This window comes from Rosa rugosa, chromosome 2 (genome assembly GCF_958449725.1).
Source record: "Rosa rugosa chromosome 2, drRosRugo1.1, whole genome shotgun sequence".
NCBI classification, from domain to species: Eukaryota; Viridiplantae; Streptophyta; class Magnoliopsida; order Rosales; family Rosaceae; genus Rosa; species Rosa rugosa.
Window position 1 is genome coordinate 63,790,465 of NC_084821.1, and position 22,829 is coordinate 63,813,293.

A 22,829-nucleotide genomic window follows, 5' to 3' on the forward strand; every position below is an offset into this window, starting at 1 on the left:
TAAATAGGTTGGGTTTGAGTTCAAATTTTCGACACGATTATTAAATGGGTTGAGTTTGAGTTTGTCTCTTGTGACACGACAAATACATTGATCAGATACGAACCCTATCCGACACAACCCATTGACAGCCCTAACTGGACGTACCAGCCACGTGGCACGTCCGCCATATCTAAAAATCTCTCAAGTATGTATTGCCAATTCACACAGATATCTGTGACTTTTTAAAATTTGTGTGAGTTAAATCTATATGAGTTGCCTGTTTTTTCTGGTAGTGATTTAACATATCCTAGCTACCAAAATATTTGAAGTACACATTTTTAACAATATTCATCAATTATTCAGAGGAAAGAAACTGCATGCGATCAATTTTGTAGGGAATAGAAACTAATGCAAGTTGGGGCTAGATGTAGGGGAAAACATTACACTTTGAGTGTACCAATCACCCAATAAATAAAAGGTATCAGCGTAGGTTTCTTGGAGACTTTGGATGCACAACCAGCACTTTGAGTGTACCAATCACCCGATAAATAAAAGGTATCAGCGTGTGTCTCTTCGATACTTTGGGGTCACAACCTCAGAGTAGTCTTGCTGCGATAGTGGATTGGAATAGGATTCCAAAAATCTATTCCAGGATGTCTTGGCTTCATCATCCCGACCCAGCATGGTGTATATAATAGCCTGCAAATTTGAAACGTGCACCAAAATCTTCATTAATCGTATGCTAATTGACTAACAGAGAAAAAATGAAATCGTCAATTCAATGAAGCACAAGCACCTTGTAAAAATGAACTCGACCATCCGACTCAACCATGGGACCACCACTGAGACAACCGCGTTCCAAAGCCTCTTTGTATTTTCCCTGTAGACACACACACATTCAAGATGTAGGAATGATCTCTCTGTTTTCTTCATAGTTGATAGTTCTAACCTTTATTATCGGAAGGTTAGAAGTAGAACTATTTCGGCCCTCAATTGCAAATGCGCCAGGTGAACTGGAATTAGACTTTTAGCCAAAGGGTTTTTTTATTTTTAACTATGATGGGTCATGGATTATTAATCTTATAAATAATATGAGATAAAGACTTCACCCGAAATGAAACCATACATACACTGCAATTTGAAAACAAGAAGTCAGATATTCAAATGGTTCATATTCATGTCTAGTCAAGCTCTTTGAGCTAGCATTGGACTTCCGTAATTCAGGAGAATTAGTTGTAGCTTCGAATGCCCTCTTCCCCAAGATGAAAAAAAAAAAAAAAAAAAAGTAATTTGTATGTTGTAGGACAAACCTGGAAAATGAGAACTAGTACCAAATTCATCTCCACATCGTTTCCAACTTCACCCCCCGTTTCGCATAAACTTTTAAGTTGCGTCTCTGCCATATCGCACTTTCCGGACTTGATTAACTCCGCTACTGCAATCTACAACCGTCATAGGCAAGGTTTGAAATATCATCAGCACAGATAGATCGCCACTAAAATTTAAAGATAAATCAACAAATATATCTCCATACATTGAAGATATATCGGTAATGAAGACAATTTCTTGGGAATAAAGATATGTATATCGGCACCACTGGAAAAAGGGATATATGTATATCGGCAGAAAGTAAGCTAAGACTGTGGCAAACAATTTCGTTCTACATAAACTAATAATAGCAAAGTAGGTTTAGATATTGGGTGTTGAGGGCGAACAGAACCTTAAGACTCTGAGGATTATAATCTTTAGGTCTCGGGGGAACAGACAGCTGCGGTGTCCGGATTCTCCATGTACTCTTGGATGTGGCTATATGTCTGTTCACCTTCAACAATGAATCTAACACGTCACTCGGCCTAGTCACGACTGGTCCCACTGCACTTTCTTCATGTTTGGGCAAATCCCTTGGGCGTGCCATGGCTGTGGGACTGAAATTGAAGTTGTTGTTGATGACTCCAAGGACACAAGCCAAAACTACAGAAGCACCCCCCACTACTATCACAATTTTTTTACCATTGTCTTTGTCGTAGTTTGGCGAAGGTGGCGAGGGTTTGTTTAGTGCACATATCACAGGACTACTGAAGGTGTCTCGCGATAGGGTGCGGTATGTGGAAGCCTTTGAAAAAAGTGAAAGAGAAGAAGGTCTGAAACTGGAATAAGGCCTTGCTAATCCGGCTGCACGGCTAGTGGTGGAAGGAATGCGTAGAGCACTACGATGGAGACGAAGTGCAGAGTCCATCGTACCGGCCAGCTTGTGCTCACGACCGAGGATTTAGGTTCTAGCTAGAAATTGAAGGGTTAAGGATACAAGTATTTATTGGTTGATCATAGTCTGAAATGAGACAAGGACTGAGAATATGAGGAATATTTTGAGGTGTGCTGAAGTAAGGTATCCAACTTTTGTCTTTGTATTATGCCATTATGGGGAATTTCTTTACATGTGAATATGTACAGAAAAAGATAGTGTGACAGTGTGTGTTACACATGATCACACGCAAGAGGTGTAAGGAAGAAGCTGCATTTCCATGAGCTGCTTTTCCCAAAGGGTTTCTTATCTATATGTACATAGTAAAGCATTGAATTGAAATCTCTTTTTTAAAGCAATGTAAGAAAATACAGCTCCACATGTTCGTGTTTTGTCCCTGTTTGTTTTAGACCTGTTCTACGATTGCTCCCCACAAAGAGTTCAATTGTGAGAGAACCCACCCAACATCAAACCCAATCTATTGCATAACCCTTACAAGCACCCACCGGCACTGACCTATGGAACTCCATCATCAGAGCATTTTCTACGACTTCAGAGCCTCACAGGTCCCTTGTTTCCTATTCAACAATGCGCCGAAACGGCGTCGTTCCGGACCAGCACCCCTTCCCGTTGCTAGTCAAGGCCTTCTCCAAGTTGAAAAAAATCTCAGTTTTATGCTCACACAGTTCAACTTGGATTGAATTTGGATCAATTTGTGGGGAATTAGTTTATATCTGTGTCTGGTTGTGGGTAGCTGGAGGCTGCACACCATGTGTTTGTTGAAAGTACTCGGAAGGATGTGATTGATTGGTCCGGGCGGTGCGTTCATGGGTCCTATTGCTGCTAAACCTGACTAAACATCCCCTGCTTTATGATTTTCTTGCTATTGCTGCTATTGGGTTCTGAGTTTTCTATTGTTTAAGTAGATCTGTGTGAGGTAATTCTCATTTGCCGGTTTCAATCTTCATTAGTCGATATCTCTAGCATAATCGTCCATCAAGCCAAAGACAACAACACAGGGATCACTACTAGTGGGCTTTAATTTTGATCTATCTCTACAAGAACTTAGGTAGACAACTTTGCCATGAAAGCACAAGCATCAACGTAACAAAAACCCAGCAAGTCCCCAAATTAGTACCCACGAGGTTACGAAGGATCGGGAGATGGAAAAAAATAAGAGCCTCCTTCTGTGGATGATGATGATGAGGATGAACTTGACGACGATGAAGTGGTTTTAATGGCAACAATAAGTCCAGCAAGAACCGAAGTGGGTGTGGTGCCAAGAGAAAGAAGCAATGGGATTATGGGAAGTGGATTAGTAAGTGGATTTATGGATATTTTTTATACATCACAGCAAGTGACCTCTCAGTTATTAGATAACTTTAACCCTCAATATTTATAGTTAATATTTTTTTAATAACAAATAAGTTTATTTAATGTTCTCCAGCCATTCATTTGTATTGGTGCAAGTATATATCGGTGCTCTGAATCTTCTCTCATAAATTTATGGGTAAAAGTAGAAGAAAAGCTGTTGTACTTAGACCTGGATTTAATATTAAAAAAAAAAAGGATAAGCATGAAAATTCACACATATATCTGATATCTGTGACTTTTTAAATTCCGTGTGAGTTTTTTTTTTTTTTTGAGGGAGAGGACGTCAATAGTAACCACACACACACCCATGCAGTGTATCCCAGCTTTGCCAAACTAATCACTGCACCGCAGACACATTAACCCTCGTGTTAACAACAAAGGTCCCTCAAATCTGCTGGCCACGGGATGGAGTTAGGAATCGAACGCTAGACCTGTGGGTTCCAAACTAGGCCGCTCGACCAGCACACCACACCACGTGGTTGTATGAGTTAAATTTATATGAATTGCTTGTTTTGCTAATAGTGATATAACATATTCCCAGCTACCAAAATGTTTTTAACAACATTCATCATTTATTCAGAAGAAACAAACTGCATGCGATCAATTTTATAGGGGATGGATACTAATGGAAGTTTGGGTTAGCTGTAGAGGAAAACATTGCACTTTGAGTGTACCAATCACCCAATAAATAAAAGGTATCAGCGTTTCTCTCTTGTCTGATATGGATGCGGAACCTCAGGGTCTTATGGCTGTGGTTCACTTTGAAAGGACTTGACAAAGTGTTTCCAGTACTTCTCGGCTTCCTTCCGGTACTGGGGTTCCTGATCCCGATCTAGCATGGTGTAGATAATAGCCTGCAAATTTGAAACATGCACCAAAATCTTCATTAATCGTATGTGAATTGACTACCAGAAGCAAAAAGAGGATTTATTCGAAGAAAAAAATGAAATTGTTAATTCAAGTGAAGTACCTTGTAAAGTGAAACTCGACCATCCGAATCAACCTTGGCATCACTGAGACATTTACATTTCAAAGCCTCTTTGTATTTTTCCTGTACACAAAAACATTCAAGATGAATGATCTTTCTGTTTTCTTCATAATTGATAGTTCTAACCTTTATTATCAGAAGGTCAAAACTATTTCGGCCCTCAATTGCAAATGCCCAAGTGAACTGAATTTAGACTTAGCCCATGGGTTTATTTATTTATTTTTAAATACATTCGGCCCTTAAAGTTTTTTAATAATTTAGAGTTAAATCTGTCAAAATTTTTAATTTTGGCTAAGAGCAACTCCAACAGTTTCCCCATATTTTAGTTTTTCTCTATTTTAGGGAAAAACGAGCCTCTTTTGCTCCAACAGATTCCCTATAACTTTCTCCATTTTAGGGAAAGTGAGGAGAGAGAAAACAAAATTCCCTAAATTTACAGCAATCTCTAAAATTTTAAGGAAGAATTTAGAGATTTTAGAAATTGTTGTAAACTAGGGAATCTGTTGGAGTTGAAGAAGAAAAATTGCTTAAAGCTTTGACTTTTGCTTCCCTATAATACAAAAATTATAGAGAAGCTGTTGGAGTTGCTCTAACAAAACATCTTCTCTTAATAGTATAGATGAGGTAAAGACTTCACCCGAAATAAAATACATACACAACAATTTGAAAACAAGAAGTCAGGTATTCAAATGGTTCATATTCATGTCTAGTCAAGCTCTTAGAGCTAGCATTGGACCTCCGTTATTCAGGAGAATTAGTTGTAGCTTCAAATGCCCTCTTCCCCAAGTCAAAAAAAAAAAAAAAAAAGTAAATTCTATGTCGTAGGACAAACCTGGAAAATGAGAACTAGTACCAATTCCATCTCCACATTGTATTTAACTTCACTCCCTTGGATGTTTTCGTATAACCCTCTAAGTTTTGTCTCTGCCTCATCGCAGTTTCCGGACTTGATTAAATCCGCTACTGCAATCTACAACCGCCATAGGCAAGGTTTCAAATATCACCAGCACAGATATATCGCCACTAAAATTTAAGGATATATCAACAAATATATCTCCATACATTGAAGATATATCGGTAATGAAGAGCATTTCTTAGGAATAAAGATATGTCTACTACTGGAAAAAGGGATACATGTATATCGGCACAAAGGAAGCTAAGACTGTGGCAAACAAATTTAGTTCTACATATACTAGCAATAGCAAAATTTAGATACTGGGTGTAAAGGGCGAACAGAACCTTAAGATTGTAATAGTCCTCGTTTGTAGGTGTCTCGGGAATATTCAGCTGTGGTGTCGATCTGAACACGCTCCATGTACTCTTGGATGTGGCTAAATGTTTGTTCACCGTCAACAATGAATCTAACGCGGCTTTCGGCCTAGACACGACTATAGGGGCTGCAATGGCTGCGGGACTGAAATTGAAGTTGTAGTTGATGACTCCAAGGACACAAGCCAAAACTACAGAAGCGCCTCCCACTACTATCACAATTTTTTTACCATTGTCTTTGTCGTAGTATGGCGAAGGTGGAGAGGGCTTGTTAAGTGCACATGTCACAGGACTACTGAAGGTGTGTCGCGATAGGGTGCGGTATGTGGAAGCCTTTGAAAAAAGTGAAAGAGAAGAAGGTCTGAAACTGGAATAAGGCCTTGCTAATCCGGCTGCTTGGCTAGTGGTGGAAGGAATGTGTAGAGCACCACTATGGAGACAAAGTGCAGAGTCCATCATACCAGTTTGTGCTCACGATCAACCGAGGATTTAGGGTCCTAGCTAGAAATTGCAGGTAATGATACAAGTATTTATTGGTCGATCGTAGTCTGAGATGAGATAAGGACTGAATATATGAGGAATATTTTGAGGTGTGCTGAAGTAAGGTATCAAATTTTTGTCTCTGTGTTATGGAATTTCTTTACATGTGAATATGTACAGGAAAAGATAAAATGCGTTACACATGATCTCACGTCACACGCAAGAAGTGTAAGGAAGAAGCTACATTTCCTTAGACTTGCTGTTTTTCCCAAAGGGTTCTTCTCTATGTACATAGAAAAGCATCGAATTGTAATATCTTTTTCAAGCAAGATAAGAAAATACAAGCTCTACAAGTTTGTCTTTGGTCCACAAGCCCTACAACTTTGTCTTTGGTCCCTGTTTGTTCTAGACCTGTTCTTTTGAAGTTTTACAGAATATCTAAAAAATTGGCAAAATGCTTTGCTTGTAAGATAGAAGTACCGAGCAAACAATATATATTGGAAGTAGTTCTTGCTTCTTATCTAAGACAAGAATGAACCACTCTTGCAGCTTGAACTTAAAATCCCTAAGAAAAGCATCAGTTTCTTCACCCTTTCGGCAACTGAAATAGATTGGAATTGTTTGATAGTTTTCCCAAGTATCAATTACAGCCTTTCAAGTTCATCATTTGTAAATAACTTATCAATTACATGCCACCAATATCCTGTGTACTCTACAAGTACACTTGGGTTCCTTCACATGTTACAAGCATAGAATTCATCTGAAACAAACCCTTCAACAGAACAGCCATGGTGAACCTTAAGATGACAACTAAATATGGTGCAATGGCGTCAGCCGTTTTTGCCAGTATCTTTGTTGCAGGGATTTATTTTGTTCGTGGACGTTCTCGGAGAAAGGAAGATCCCCCAAGACTCATGAGGTCTATGTCCATGGCTGTCCTCCATGGAGGGTATCTGGCCTTGAAGAGATTGCTAGAATATCATGAAGCTCGAGCAGACAAATTTGCACTGAATCAAGTTGAATGTGACTTTAAGACTCACCTTCTTACTAAGAAACGCCCTAATTACAAGAAGCTGACGGTTAGGCATCTCATCATATATATTGTCTATAATGGCATGTTTTTTTTTTTTCCCCAGCTCCCCCCCCCCCCCCCCCCCCCCCCTTTTCTGTTGACTTCATAGATGATCATTAAGAGAACTTCCGCCGGTGAGCTATGTCCCGCTGATTAGCGGGCCTAACTAACATTGTGGAGGTCATGGTTCAAATCTCACTAACATAAAAACTTCTCAGTCACGATCTGAGATGCTACGTTATCATTGCGCTCATTCTGTAATTAAGAAGAATCATGTGTAAATATATGGTCATGCATGATCAATTTACAGTTCATAACATTTCGAATATCTTTTTGTTTTGCTCGAGTGTAGTCGATTCTTGCAAAGCTTGAGATGAGTGGAAAAGAAGCCGAGACAGTCGAGATATTAGAGAAAACAAGAACAAAGGCTAAAAATGAACAAAAATGGCATGAAGCATATGAAACTGAGATGTTACTAGTGGAAATGCTTATATACAAGGTATTCAAGTACTCCAATCAGCTTTAGGATTAATTACAAAAACATTCTCGAGGTTCTAATGCAGTCTTCTTATGTTTCCCTCCTGCAGGGTGATTACGAGAAGGCGCTCAAATGCGAGTGCTTGAGTCATGAAGAGATCTCAGATGCAAGGCGACCACTCTACAAGGTACGGAAACCTTTTCCTTCATATTTTCTTAGCAGCCAGTCAAACAAAATATGGAATAACATGATCACATTTTCTTGAAAATATTGGCAGGCCATCATTTACATTATGTTGTCAAAGCCTGCTGCCAGAGATCAGTGGGAAAAGTTTATTGAGCTGAATCAAGCATTCCACTGTGAACCCGGTTTGAAGAAAGAGAGCTTGGAAGAAGCTCAACTCCATAACCTCGTTTCGGACTTTAAAGAGTTTGAGAAGGTCGTCGACATACTCAAAGATGATATAACAGAGGCGAAGCAGAGAAAGAAATAAGAACGAAATTGAAGAATGTTAGAAAGAGATGGAGTCAACTAAGACTGGAATTGCATGTAATCAAAATAAGTTTAATCCATGTACATTTTAGGAATAAAGTTCATGTTTCTTTGGAAATTTTGTATTTTCCTTTTCTTGAACCTAACATTGGAATATTCCAGACACTACTTCTTTTTTTTTTTTTTTTTTCTCAAACCTAGAAAATGCAGGTACTCCTTCAAAATTAGATTACCATTACACATTATAGCCTTTCTTTTATGGATTAGTTATAAACTTCAAGAGTTTAGTTTGTTTTCAACCCATCATGTTCAATATAGTTGCACATAACCTCTCACATGACCTAAACTATGTCCACTCATATTTAATATGGTTGCACACTTTGTCGAACTAACGAGATCAATGAAAAGTTTGAAGTAAAGGTCTTTTACTTTCGATTGATTATGTTAGTTCGGTCTGATCGTTTTTTTTTCCAAAATCGGATTATATATGCAACCCATATCCTGAGCATAAGCGGTGTCTATATTAAAGGTGCAGAGATCGAAAATCAGCTTAAACTCGTTGAATGTTTGTGCGGTATTCACCCTCTTTTTAAAGTTGTGTACCAACTTATCACTACTTTTTTATCGTGCATAAACCATAATAAGTTTGCAAACGATATGCATTGATTATCAAATCAAGCCTACCTTGTTTGAGAAGGAACTCGATTAGTATTTGTTATTGAGCCTTCAATTCTTCATGATTCCCCTCCCATTTCTCACAAGTTTCTACCGGTCATAATCGTTGCTGCATTAAGATGTTACTAGAAAATGGAATTAGATTTCAATTATTTGAAGCTAGCTAGGCTCCTTTATTGAATACACTTCATTTTTTTTTTTTTTTTTAAAGGGGTTTGGAACCCAGCCTAACTGGGAGACTCAACCCCACGCCCGTTATTATTAATATTAATAGAAGAAGGATGATTGTACAGCAAGGGAGACATATTACCTACACCTCGAGTACTAGTACAAGAATCCTCATAGAGTACATCCTGAATAATCATAGGAGTCTCATCTAACCAATAATCATTTAAGTAAGAAACACTAGTAAGAAACACTAGCAAGATGCGCCAATCTATGGGCTACACCATTTGCTTCACGATAAATAGGTTGTAAAGAAAAAGAAGGAATAACATTCAGGTATGCTTTACAATCTTCAACAATGCAACCTACCTCAGAGAAATCCTCCGTGCTTCCATTAAGTGCATTAACCACCGCAACACAATCGGTGTCAATGTCGACCTCTGTCATGCCTTGGTGAATAATTAGGAGGAGTCCTGCTCTCATAGCCTCACACTCCATATGGAATGCAGATCTAACCTGGAAAAAAGGGCGTGCAATTGCAGCTAAACACACACCAAACTCATCTCTGATGATTGCCCCGATTCCACCTTGACCCGTAGCCGCTAAAAAAGCACCGTCCGTGTTCAATTTGAGTCTACCACTTGGGGGAAGCTGCCACTTAGTCCGCCTCCTAGCCTTCTTTGACACTGTCACAGGGTGCACAGCTTGATAGTCCTCTAACATTTTTGAGGCCCAGGTTGCTGTATTGAGGGGGTTAAAAATACTCCCCTTCCAAAGAACATTATTTCTTTCATTCCACAAAGCCCACAGTAGCATGCAAAAGAGGTCCCTCTTTGAATGAGACAAAGAACTAAAGACATGCATTAACCACTCATGCAAAAATAGACTTTTGAAGTTAACGCCACTCTACTTTTGAGGAGTAGGAGTTTGAGTGTATACAGGGTTCCTCAATCCGAAATAGAAAAGATGTTCGATATGGTGTTTCATCAATGAAAGGTGTGGTTTTTTTTGCCAAATCTGCACGTTGCCGTTCGACCACTTAAGTTTTCTTTGTGTATAAAAGCAATAAAACAATGCCACAACCATAAGGTCTTAAAAATCGATAATTTCGCCGATATTTTCATTTTTTATCGGGACATACCAAAATATTTTCATTCGAAATTCTCAAAACTGCGTGAAAATTCTGATGTTATCACGAAATTCTCGATATTTACCTTTTGTCTCATGGCGTAAAAATCTAATTTATGCCCCACACCTGATTTTAAATCTGAAACAAAAAGGCCAATTATGCTTACCCGGTGTTGAATCTTGTGTAATACCCTGGAAAATCCAAATTAAATTCCGTGGATTTTTAGAAATGATTTCACGATAGTAGGAGCGAGTACGAAGCTTGGAGAAGTTGTGGAATTAGTTCGAACGGTTTTATTTTCGAAAACGAACGTTTTTAGGGGGTCAACAAAGTTGACTTTTTATACGTTCAAAATTTGGGAAAACTTCCTTCATGAAAGTTGTAGAGCTCGTCGATACGAGTTCGTGGACATGTAGAACGCAATATTCGGAGTTCGTATGATTAAGTTATGAATATTTGAAAATTGGGAATTTTCTATAAATAGGAAAAATATCTGATTTTTCATTTAAGGACGAAACATTTTCATTTTTGCTGAACAGTCCCCCAGCTCTCTCCGTTCTCTCTCTTCTTTCGACCGTCAGACCCAACGGGTCTTAGCCGACCCGACCCGGATTTTCCTTCCTCCTCCGGCGTCCTCCGGCCACGACCCGGACACCATGGTGATCGCCGCTCCAAGCCCGGCCTCCCTCCGGTGTCGCCTTGCCCCGCCGCTGCCCCCAGATGGAGATCGAAGAAGCCAGCCAAGAGGAATCCGACCCGACCGGAATTCCATTTTTCCGGCGTTGCATGGGCCGATCGTTCCCATTTTCGTGATCTCCTCCTCCCCCTGATCATCCCCATATAGGCCTTGCTTGACGATTTGGAGTGTGGAGTGAAAGATCACGAGTTGAAGATTTCGACGTCCCTGATTCAATCTGGAATCTGATCAGACGCACGAGATTAATCCAACTTCAACGCTTGATCTAGGACGATCTAGGCCGAACCAGGCTTAGCTCCAGGTATGAAAGTCGACCACCCTTTCATTTTGAACCAGTTTGTAGTTGGTCACTTTGCCATCTGAGGTGGTTGACCGGCGTTGACCGCCGCGTTGACCGCCCACTGACCACCGCTTGTGGCGGCGCATCAGACCATATTTCGAGTTTTCATTATCTAGGCGATGATCTATGCATCCATACGAGCGTTTTGATATATAACATGGTCATGTTAGAAAAAGTTGATAAATAGTGGATTTACGTTTTGACGTTACTATTTAACGTTTTTACGTTTATCTTCGGTTTACGATCTGTGAAGATCTGACCATCGGTTTTGCTTCAATTTTGGATATGTTGATCGTATGACTGTCCCGGTGACCTTGTGAGGTCACAGGCGAAGATCCGACCGTTGGATCTTCGTATAATTGAGAAATAGTGATTCGGAAGGCGATTCGTGAGAATCTGACCGTCGGATTTTCATATAATTTTGTGGAGATGTTAGTAAAGGCGATTCAGGAAGATCTGACCGTTGGATCTTCGTGATAATTTTGGAGGATGATCCTAAAGGCGATCCGTGAGGATCCGACCGTTGGATCATCATTAAATTCAGATCCGACCGTTGGATCATCGTTTAATTTGAATCTGAGCGTTGGATCGTCGTTTAATTACATATTTGAGTTGTTGGCTAAGTCAAGATCATTATTGGACTAGGTGATTGACGGTTTGAGTTGGTGGACGATTGTGGATCGTATTTTGAGCTGAATTGAAGACGCAGCGGGATTATCGAGGTGAGTAAACCTCACGTGGTTCATATTACGAACCCAATATATTTAATTGCTTTATTTTGCAATCATATGAACTATTGTTGGTGTATTAGACATTCCTGTGTGAATGTCTGTATATATATTATTACGTGAAATAATATGTATTGTTGGAGTTGTGTTGAGTTTATTGTTGAGAAACAATATATTGTGAGAGGTATTGAGTTTATTGTTGAGAAACAATATATTGTGAGAGGTGTTGAGTTTTATTGTTGAGGAACAATAAATTGTTGTGATCTGTGGAGATCACTAGGTCACGAGGTGACCATGGCATCTATTAGTGAATCACGCTCTCGTACCGGGCTGGTGGTTATTAATAGTATTAAATCGTAATCACGTCTGTGGCCGGACGAGTGGTTACGTTCAGTTAGAGCTCTAGTCTGTCTGCCAAATGTGGAGTGACCTTATGAGTGAAATTGAGAGTAACTCATAAGTGTCAATATATATATGGTAACCTTATGAGGGAAATTGAGAGTAACTCATAAGGGTCTATATATATATATGAGTCTGTCTACCAAATGTTGGGAAATCTTATGAGCGAATTTGAGAGTAACTCATAAGTGTCTATATATATATATGAGAGTGAGGGATCTTATGAGCTAAATTGAGAGTAACTCATAAGTGTCTACATATATATATGAGAGTGAGTGATCTTATGAGCTAAATTGAGAGTAACTCATAAGTGTCTATATATATATATGAGAGTGAGAAAGTAACGTGGGTTTGTGGTAGTCTTGAAATCTAATAAATCAACAGTTCTTTCTTGTTTACTCATACTGGCTGTAAAAAGCTTACCGGGTTTTGTGTTGTTGCAACTCCCGGTACACTATTCAAATTGTGTAGCGGGTAATCCTACAGGACAGGAGAACCAGGACGGTGATCGTGCGGTTAGAGCAATTGTTAGAGTTTTACAACAATTGTAAGTTGTGAGGTGTGTTATGCTCATTTGAGCTTTATAATATATTGTGAGAGTGAATTGTAATAATGAACTCGAAGTTTCGAGATTTGGTTTTTTTGTAATTGTAATTATTCAGGTTTCGGATTTGAATTTATCATTCAAAATCCGGGGCGTGACAGTTTGGTATCAGAGCGTAAGGTGCATATTTGGTGATGTGTCAATACCTTCCGAGTGATGGCCCGTCTGCAGCGGATCCCCATCGTGTGCTCATCGGTATTGGCTAAGTCATTGGGTATGCGTGAGTGTTGGGAGTTGTTTAGGCCGCTAGGTCGTTTTAGGAACGTGAATACCTTCCCTATAGTATTGACTTGGTTAATATGAATTTGTATTTGACTTATACTGTGTTTTAGGTGTTATACATGTATTAGCCAAGCATACTATACTCCTTAGGTGATGGAGATTCGAAGGGGTTGTACTTAGAACCTTACAGTTGTCTTGTAGGTTCGTATTGGAATAAGTTCAGTGGCCGCGAGTTACAATCCTTGAGGAATAGAAACCTCTTGATTCAACTCTGTTAAGTCAACGAGGATTGTTTTATGGAAATGAGGTTCTTTTGATTGTTGAAGTGTTTGGTTGAAGGCATGGTGTGGACCTATGCTCGTCTGTAATGTGGATACGAGTATTAATCGATAGTAATTTTGCCTTTTTAAGTTGGATATACTAATGTTTTTGAATAGATTCTTGACTCATGTGGAGTTGTGAGTAGTGTTGCGGTTAGGGAAGGAATTATTGTGGTTAATTCTTCCATGTGTTTGTAAGTTGTTGAGCAGAGTTTGAGGTGCGAGAACGGAGTTTGATCTTGTGTTTGAGTGATTGAGACGAACGACTATATATTTAAGTTATCTACAAGTACCTATAATCATAAGGGTTATTGAAGTGGGACTAGTAGTAATTTTAGTGATTCTAAAATTGAATCGAGTTCGAGGAACGTGTTTTATATACGTGGTTGATGTTGCGAGCATCATTTTTGATTGATATTTTGCGTTTCACAAAGACAACTGGATTGGAAATTCTCCATTTGGACACCTTGGTCTGTTGACCTGACTATGACTTGTGGACATAGTTTTATTTAAGTGAAGGAAATTGATTTTGTGAACTAGTTTTCTTAAGTTTTGGATCGTAGTATGGAGTTGGACTGAAGTGAATTTGAGGTTGTTTGTGTTTTAAGTTTAAGTAGGCGGGACACTTAAAGTTTTGAAATGGAGTTGATTTTGGTGTAATTAATTGGGAAAGTTAGAATCAGTTCTTGTGAAGGATGTTGGATGAGAGTGTGTGCCTTTGGTGATTGATCTTAGGTGATATAGTAAAACGCAATTTCGGATATTGATTTTAGTGACTTTGTTAGGTATATCCATAGTGGTTCAAGTGAATTACTATGTGATATGGAGTTTGATTCGGTTTCTAAATCGTAAATTCATAGGGTATGAATTGTGGTAAGTTTAATGGAGCAATTAATAGAGGAAATGGTTGAGATTTTATAAGATTTGTATGGGTAACTCTAAGGATGTGGGTTTTTCCTAGCTAACTCAGGATGTGTTTAGCTTTATTAAACCCTAATTCTAACGACGAAATTGTTTGTGTTTGGTTTGACTCAGAGGATACTAGCTAGACCTCGATGCGACTTATTTGATTGTTGGATTCTTTTTGAGTGATTGTTTTTATTGCATCATTATGAAAGATGTGTGCAGTAGAGTTGTTTATGGTTTTGAAAATAGTATTGGGTGACCAAGGTTCGATCCTTGGTGTTGTTGTTGGTTAAACAAAAAGAAAAGAAAACATGCACACCATCTTATTGATTTTATATTACAAAAAAAAAAAAAAAAAAAAAAACGAGGACTATGCTATACTAAGCCTAGTCAGCAGCTCCGGATGGATTTAGGCTGAGCTCAAGAGAAACGTTTGAGCCACTGTGGTAACCGCCTGAGCCACCAAAATAGTAACCAAAAGCGCTACCTTCCTCGGAAGTAGCCTTCAGGTTACCAAAGACGTCCTCGCCGTGCACGGGGAACAGAGGAAGAGTTTGAACCTCCTGGTGATCTCCTCCTCGTTGTTGCAGGGATGTTTGTCCTCCTGTTGTGCCAAAAGAGTTGTACTGGTATTAGTGTTGAAGTGTGAGGAAGAATACGAAACAAAATTTAAGTAAATAAATCCTTCATTACCAGTAGAATAGGTGGAACCAAAGTTGAGATCAATGGATCTACCATCATCAGTAGAACTAGTGGACCCAAAATTGATGTCAATGGATCCACCAGCTGGCCCAAAATTGATGTCGATGGATCCACCAGCACCAGTAGAACCAGTGGACCCAAAATTGAGATCAATGGATCTACCAGTACCAAGAGAACTAGTTCTCATGGGCACTGGAGCAGCCTGATTACACCTATTCATCTGCTTCTCTCGAGCCCTGACGTTCTGGAACCAAAAGTAAATGTTCTTACCCTCAACATACCCATACTGGTTCAGCTGGAGACAGATCTCGTGAATCTGCTCTGTAGTTGGGCACTTAAATCCCTTGACATAGTAAAGATCCTTGAGGATTCTTATTTGTTCTGGAGTAGGAATCCACCTGGTACGGCTTCGCCAGAAATCCATGTTGGCACTACTTCCAGCTGCTTGGGTGTTTCCTCCCTCCTCTGTTGGTTGCTGTTGTTGTGGTTCCATTTGTTGCGGGGTTTGGAGCTCCATTAGTTGCAGAGTTCGTGGCTCTTGGGTCATGGGGTGAGAGGATGTGGAAATCGAGGAATACATGGTTTAGTGTTTGAGGGAGATTTTGTTAGAAGGATTGGAGTTGTTGAACTGGTGATTGGAGATCTGAGATTCTCAGAGGAAAGATGAGATCGAATCTTCAAATGGAAGAAAAGATCTGAGAAAGAAGGATTGAAGATTTGGAGGAAAATATTGAAGATCTGAAAGTTCAGAGGAAAGATGGGATTGAATCAACTAGATGGGAGAGAAGATCAGAAGAGAAGGATTGAAATTGATGAAGAAAGGATTTGAGAAGAGAAAGGCTGAAGAGTTGAGAGAGAAAGACTTGAGCTCGGAAGAAAAATTTCTTTTCTTTTGGAGTGAACAGTTTTTCTCCAGAATGCACCTATTTATAGAACAAGGTGAGCAGATCTCCACCGTTGGATGAACGATCTCAGAATTTGAATCCACGCGTTGGATTAAAGTCGCCCCGAAACCCGGAAAAGCTGTTGGCGCGTGTTGAGCGTGTAAGGGGACAGGCCGAACCTCGAGACGCTGTGGCAGACAGCTTTAGCCGAAAGTGATTTGCTTTCCGTAAATCACGGAAGAGACGTGTCGTGGCACGTGGAGTGTACCGACAGTTTGTTGTTATTCTATCGCTTATGATAGAATAAATAAAAGAAGTTGCATGGATAGTAACGAGAGCAGCTGGTGCTCTAGTGGTTGAAGAGCAAGGCTCATGTACAAGAGGTCAGAGGTTCGAACCTTGCCTCTCGTTTATTTTTATTATGTTCGCTTATGACATAATAAGTAAAACATTTGTACACATTATATTAAGCACAGCTTGTGCTCCAGTGGTTGGTGGGCAAAGCCCTTGTGCAGCAGGTTAAGGTTTCGAACCTTGCCTCCCCCGTTATTTTATTTATGTCGCTTATGACATAATAAATATAACACGTGAGCATATATTAATGAAGGCAGCTCTTGCTTCAGTGGTTGGGAGCAAAACCTTCGTGTTTGAGGTCGGGAGTTCGAACCTTACCTCTTACAAGTATTTTTGGATCTCGTATATGCTTGATATACGACGTATATACGGTATGTACGGTATACATACGTATATACGGTCTGTACGGTATGCATACGAATATACAGTTGTACGGTATGCATACGTATATACGATCTGTACGGTATGCATACGTATATACGGTATGTACAATTTCATACCGTAGCCGAGCTGGAAGTTGGTGGGCCGATTGGTAAGCCCAAATAGTAAGCCCAAATAGTAAGCCCAAATAGTAAGCCCGAATGGTAGGCCCAAATGGTAGGCCCAAATGGTAAGCCCAATTGTTCGGCCCGAATAGTAGGCCCAAATGTTAAACCCAAAGTGGTTTGGGCCGGTTCGAAATGTGGATGGTCCGATTTCTTCAGGCCCAATTGGCCAGCCCTAGTGCTTAACCCAAGGATTGAGCAAGCCCAAGTCATCATCATTGGATGACATAATTTATTGGCGTGCTTTTGGGGATGATTTGTTTTGAGTGATGCATCTTAAGTTTTACTATGGAGATTTACCGTGATGCTAATTGAGTAGCGAAACACTTTGTGAGAGTGTTTACTGTGCTTGTATGCCAGTACAGAGTGATGATCTATGTGAAGATCTATGTGATGATCTATGTGAAGATCTATGTGAGGATCTATGAGATGATCCATGTGATGATTTTGTGTAATTGATGTGGATTGATGTTGAACAGTTGTGTTGTGCGTTTACGTTTGTGATGAAAGGATTTAGTGGCTATAGGAATGTATTTTTATACAAGGGTTGAGGCTTTGTAGATTACTACAGCTTTGGGAAAGATGGAGATTCGATGGTTAGGTCAACCTTAATCGAGAGGAATTGACTTACGCTCAAATTTCGGGACGAAATTTCTTTAAGGAGGGTAGACTGTAATACCCTGGAAAATCCAAATTAAATTCCGTGGATTTTTAGAAATGATTTCACGATAGTAGGAGCGAGTACGAAGCTTGGAGAAGTTGTGGAATTAGTTCGAACGGTTTTATTTTCGAAAACGAACGTTTTTAGGGGGTCAACAAAGTTGACTTTTTATACGTTCAAAATTTGGGAAAACTTCCTTCATGAAAGTTGTAGAGCTCGTCGATACGAGTTCGTGGACATGTAGAACGCAATATTCGGAGTTCGTATGATTAAGTTATGAATATTTGAAAATTGGGAATTTTCTATAAATAGGAAAAATATCTGATTTTTCATTTAAGGACGAAACATTTTCATTTTTGCTGAACAGTCCCCCAGCTCTCTCCGTTCTCTCTCTTCTTTCGACCGTCAGACCCAACGGGTCTTAGCCGACCCGACCCGGATTTTCCTTCCTCCTCCGGCGTCCTCCGGCCACGACCCGGACACCATGGTGATCGCCGCTCCAAGCCCGGCCTCCCTCCGGTGTCGCCTTGCCCCGCCGCTGCCCCCAGATGGAGATCGAAGAAGCCAGCCAAGAGGAATCCGACCCGACCGGAATTCCATTTTTCCGGCGTTGCATGGGCCGATCGTTCCCATTTTCGTGATCTCCTCCTCCCCCTGATCATCCCCATATAGGCCTTGCTTGACGATTTGGAGTGTGGAGTGAAAGATCACGAGTTGAAGATTTCGACGTCCCTGATTCAATCTGGAATCTGATCAGACGCACGAGATTAATCCAACTTCAACGCTTGATCTAGGACGATCTAGGCCGAACCAGGCTTAGCTCCAGGTATGAAAGTCGACCACCCTTTCATTTTGAACCAGTTTGTAGTTGGTCACTTTGCCATCTGAGGTGGTTGACCGGCGTTGACCGCCGCGTTGACCGCCCACTGACCACCGCTTGTGGCGGCGCATCAGACCATATTTCGAGTTTTCATTATCTAGGCGATGATCTATGCATCCATACGAGCGTTTTGATATATAACATGGTCATGTTAGAAAAAGTTGATAAATAGTGGATTTACGTTTTGACGTTACTATTTAACGTTTTTACGTTTATCTTCGGTTTACGATCAGTGAAGATCTGACCATCGGTTTTGCTTCAATTTTGGATATGTTGATCGTATGACTGTCCCGGTGACCTTGTGAGGTCACAGGCGAAGATCCGACCGTTGGATCTTCGTATAATTGAGAAATAGTGATTCGGAAGGCGATTCGTGAGAATCTGACCGTCGGATTTTCATATAATTTTGTGGAGATGTTAGTAAAGGCGATTCAGGAAGATCTGACCGTTGGATCTTCGTGATAATTTTGGAGGATGATCCTAAAGGCGATCCGTGAGGATCCGACCGTTGGATCATCATTAAATTCAGATCCGACCGTTGGATCATCGTTTAATTTGAATCTGAGCGTTGGATCGTCGTTTAATTACATATTTGAGTTGTTGGCTAAGTCAAGATCATTATTGGACTAGGTGATTGACGGTTTGAGTTGGTGGACGATTGTGGATCGTATTTTGAGCTGAATTGAAGACGCAGCGGGATTATCGAGGTGAGTAAACCTCACGTGGTTCATATTACGAACCCAATATATTTAATTGCTTTATTTTGCAATCATATGAACTATTGTTGGTGTATTAGACATTCCTGTGTGAATGTCTGTATATATATTATTACGTGAAATAATATGTATTGTTGGAGTTGTGTTGAGTTTATTGTTGAGAAACAATATATTGTGAGAGGTATTGAGTTTATTGTTGAGAAACAATATATTGTGAGAGGTGTTGAGTTTTATTGTTGAGGAACAATAAATTGTTGTGATCTGTGGAGATCACTAGGTCACGAGGTGACCATGGCATCTATTAGTGAATCACGCTCTCGTACCGGGCTGGTGGTTATTAATAGTATTAAATCGTAATCACGTCTGTGGCCGGACGAGTGGTTACGTTCAGTTAGAGCTCTAGTCTGTCTGCCAAATGTGGAGTGACCTTATGAGTGAAATTGAGAGTAACTCATAAGTGTCAATATATATATGGTAACCTTATGAGGGAAATTGAGAGTAACTCATAAGGGTCTATATATATATATGAGTCTGTCTACCAAATGTTGGGAAATCTTATGAGCGAATTTGAGAGTAACTCATAAGTGTCTATATATATATATGAGAGTGAGGGATCTTATGAGCTAAATTGAGAGTAACTCATAAGTGTCTACATATATATATGAGAGTGAGTGATCTTATGAGCTAAATTGAGAGTAACTCATAAGTGTCTATATATATATATGAGAGTGAGAAAGTAACGTGGGTTTGTGGTAGTCTTGAAATCTAATAAATCAACAGTTCTTTCTTGTTTACTCATACTGGCTGTAAAAAGCTTACCGGGTTTTGTGTTGTTGCAACTCCCGGTACACTATTCAAATTGTGTAGCGGGTAATCCTACAGGACAGGAGAACCAGGACGGTGATCGTGCGGTTAGAGCAATTGTTAGAGTTTTACAACAATTGTAAGTTGTGAGGTGTGTTATGCTCATTTGAGCTTTATAATATATTGTGAGAGTGAATTGTAATAATGAACTCGAAGTTTCGAGATTTGGTTTTTTTGTAATTGTAATTATTCAGGTTTCGGATTTGAATTTATCATTCAAAATCCGGGGCGTGACATCTTGGTTGTTTCTTAAACAACCACTGCAAATGGCTCAACCACTCCGGCAATTGTAGGAATTGGCATACTTACCACTACAAATTATATAGGGCTAAATACTAGTTAGTACCCTATGGTTTAGGTCCAAAATCAATTCAGTCCTTGGACTTCTAATTTCATCAAAAACACCTCTACACTTTCAATTTTGATCTAATAGGTCCAATTCGTTAATATTCTTTCAAATAGTTGGATTATTTGTTGAAAAAACTATTTATTTTTAATAGTAGGACTCACTCCTAAATTGACAATGCAGACCACCTTGACACCACATCATAAAACATAGGCCATATATGATCCACATTAATAAGTTAAATAACTCAATTGTCGGAAAACTAACAAATTGGACCTATTAGATCAAAATTGAAAGTGCAGGGGTGTTTTTGATGAAATTAGAAGTTCAGGGACTGAATTGATTTTGGACCTAAACCACAAGGTAGTAATTTGTATTTAGCCCAAATATATATGTCCGGTTTTGATAAATTATCCTTTTTTTTAATCTAAAAACAACTTACAAATTATAAAATTTAACAACCATTTTTAATCTAAACCTTTCAAAAATTTTATATCTATAAATAAAATAGAAAATTATTTTCATTAAACTCATGACACAATTCATCTTCCGCAACTTCATTTTTCACTCCAACATTTTTAATATAAAATTAGATATGTTAATACTTAATATTGATTTTACTACTTTTAGTAAATTCCTCTGTTATAATAGAGACTTTATTCAGACAATAATTATCTATAATAATAAGTACTATTAAATCATATTATTAGAACTACTTTTTGAAAGGATTTGATGTTATTAGATATCAAAGCCATAAAAACAGGCCAGAGTCTAACATGCACTTACATAAGAATCCGGTGAATCCGGAGAACCTATCTAAGCCAATACTAAACTCATTAAAGTCTAAAGGGACGCTCGCTGGATAGCAAGCCTAAGCAAGCAAGAACAACCTCGCTATTCTAAGGAAAAATCATTCATCTAGTCTAATCTGCCAACACTCAATTGTGGTACAAATACAACTAGAAACATCTTAGAAAAAAGCTCATAGAGATTACTCCAACTTTAGAAGGCTTGTAACCAGATGTCTAATAGTAGAGACCTAGAAAAATGCTAGCTCCTTCCCCTTAGGGTTGGAGCCAACACCCGCCTTGACCTCTTCGGGAGCCAACAACCTCGGCAACAGGTTGGTCTTGCTCTTCTTAACCGAAGCAATTGCAACAAACTCAACCAGCCCAAGCTTGAGCTCGAACCCAGGCCCAAAAAACCAAGCCCAAATTTGAGCATATGGAGAAGAGCCCATCAGCCCAAGTTTAGGCCCAAGTCCAAAAGCCCAAGTCCATACCCGAGCAGACACATCAGCCACCATCGCCTCCAGTTGCCAAGCTTCCGCTGCCGCCTTCTCCCCCTCAGGTGGCCGGCCATTCCACAGCAGCATCAGATCCGGCTGAAAGCAACCAAGACCTGGGTCCGCTGCCTCTCTGCCACGCACTCCAAGCCAGTAGTCAGACCCAGCCGGAGAGAATCCGATTCCCTGCAACCACGTTGGAATCTGGTACTCCGACCTGTCTTCGCAGCTGCTAAATCCGACAAAACCTGCGCCGTGCCTTACACCGAAAACTCCAGCACGATCGACTGCAGATCTCGATCTACACCAACCCACAGAACCCGGTTGGAGTAACCCGGGAACTAACCCACCACCGCCGAATCAGACACGATCCAGACCAAATTCGCACCGCCGTCACACCGTCGTCGCACCCGAGAGCGCGCCGCAGCCTTGCCTGGTTTGGGGAATAAGCTTCACCGCCGCCAGCAACACGAAACCTAGGTTTCGTAAGCCGAGGTCGCTCCATTATTAGAACTACTGTTAGTGACTCAATATACTAGTATTCACATTAAATTATTATAACTCATTATGTCGTAATGTTGGTTCAACATTTTAATTTGAAATATAGTAGATAATTGATGAAATAAACATCTCCTAAAGTTTCAAAAATTCCATGTTTTTCCCTAAAATTTCATCATTTTTCTCGAATATTTACCAATATCGATATTTTCTCAATATTTCCACCGAAATTTTCATTTTTCAAACAATCGATATTTCCTCGATATTCGATATTTTGGTCATTGCAACCATCAAGAAATTTTTCATCAACCAAAAGAGAAGAAAAAGTCCAAGATCACATGAGTTTTATGTATGCACAATGTATTATATTCTTGGACCTTTCTGACCTAACTAGCTAGCTCTGTCGTTCCTGCATATGTGGTTAACTGGTTATCCTAGTTAATGGTGATCACGAACTCTGCTATTGATTTCACCAGAAAGGTAAGAAAGACCGCAAAGAGAAATAGATCCACCAGCTTCTTCTTTCTATTCCTGT

General features: G+C 39.7%; 3 protein-coding genes across 3 annotated transcripts; 1 reads left to right on the forward strand and 2 right to left on the reverse strand.

Annotated features, from left to right (window-relative positions):
* Positions 1–230: 230 nt before the first annotated feature.
* On the reverse strand, positions 231–2,288 carry LOC133733340 (uncharacterized). Its single transcript, XM_062160979.1, has 4 exons — positions 1,700–2,288; positions 1,290–1,421; positions 776–859; positions 231–678 (listed from the first exon to the last, which is right to left on the reverse strand). Exons 1-4 carry the CDS (start codon positions 2,213–2,215, stop codon positions 538–540), a joined length of 873 nt encoding a protein of 290 aa, XP_062016963.1. The 5' UTR covers positions 2,216–2,288; the 3' UTR covers positions 231–537.
* A 1,586-nt stretch (positions 2,289–3,874) lies between these two features.
* Positions 3,875–6,405, reverse strand: LOC133732972 (uncharacterized). The gene is made up of 4 exons (XM_062160574.1): positions 5,823–6,405; positions 5,416–5,553; positions 4,566–4,646; positions 3,875–4,449 (listed from the first exon to the last, which is right to left on the reverse strand). Exons 1-4 carry the CDS (start codon positions 6,309–6,311, stop codon positions 4,339–4,341), a joined length of 819 nt encoding a protein of 272 aa, XP_062016558.1. The 5' UTR covers positions 6,312–6,405; the 3' UTR covers positions 3,875–4,338.
* A 534-nt stretch (positions 6,406–6,939) lies between these two features.
* Positions 6,940–8,548, forward strand: LOC133734545 (uncharacterized). The gene is made up of 4 exons (XM_062162174.1): positions 6,940–7,411; positions 7,757–7,903; positions 7,992–8,069; positions 8,160–8,548. Exons 1-4 carry the CDS (start codon positions 7,121–7,123, stop codon positions 8,373–8,375), a joined length of 732 nt encoding a protein of 243 aa, XP_062018158.1. The 5' UTR covers positions 6,940–7,120; the 3' UTR covers positions 8,376–8,548.
* The last annotated feature ends 14,281 nt before the right edge of the window (positions 8,549–22,829 follow it).

Coding starts and splice junctions, on each gene's coding strand:
- LOC133732972 (XM_062160574.1), bottom strand. CDS start 6,311: ATGATGGACTCTGCACTTTGTCTCCATAGTGGTGCTCTACACATTCCT. Junction 4,647..5,415: donor TACTAGTTCTCATTTTCCAG/GTTTGTCCTACG, acceptor TTTTGTGTACAG/GAAAAATACAAAGAGGCTTT. Junction 4,450..4,565: donor GTCGAGTTTCACTTTACAAG/GTACTTCACTTG, acceptor TCAAATTTGCAG/GCTATTATCTACACCATGCT.
- LOC133733340 (XM_062160979.1), bottom strand. CDS start 2,215: ATGGACTCTGCACTTCGTCTCCATCGTAGTGCTCTACGCATTCCTTCC. Junction 1,422..1,699: donor ATAATCCTCAGAGTCTTAAG/GTTCTGTTCGCC, acceptor TGACGGTTGTAG/ATTGCAGTAGCGGAGTTAAT. Junction 860..1,289: donor TACTAGTTCTCATTTTCCAG/GTTTGTCCTACA, acceptor GTGTGTCTACAG/GGAAAATACAAAGAGGCTTT.
- LOC133734545 (XM_062162174.1), top strand. CDS start 7,121: ATGGTGAACCTTAAGATGACAACTAAATATGGTGCAATGGCGTCAGCC. Junction 7,904..7,991: donor TGGAAATGCTTATATACAAG/GTATTCAAGTAC, acceptor TCCCTCCTGCAG/GGTGATTACGAGAAGGCGCT. Junction 8,070..8,159: donor CAAGGCGACCACTCTACAAG/GTACGGAAACCT, acceptor AAATATTGGCAG/GCCATCATTTACATTATGTT.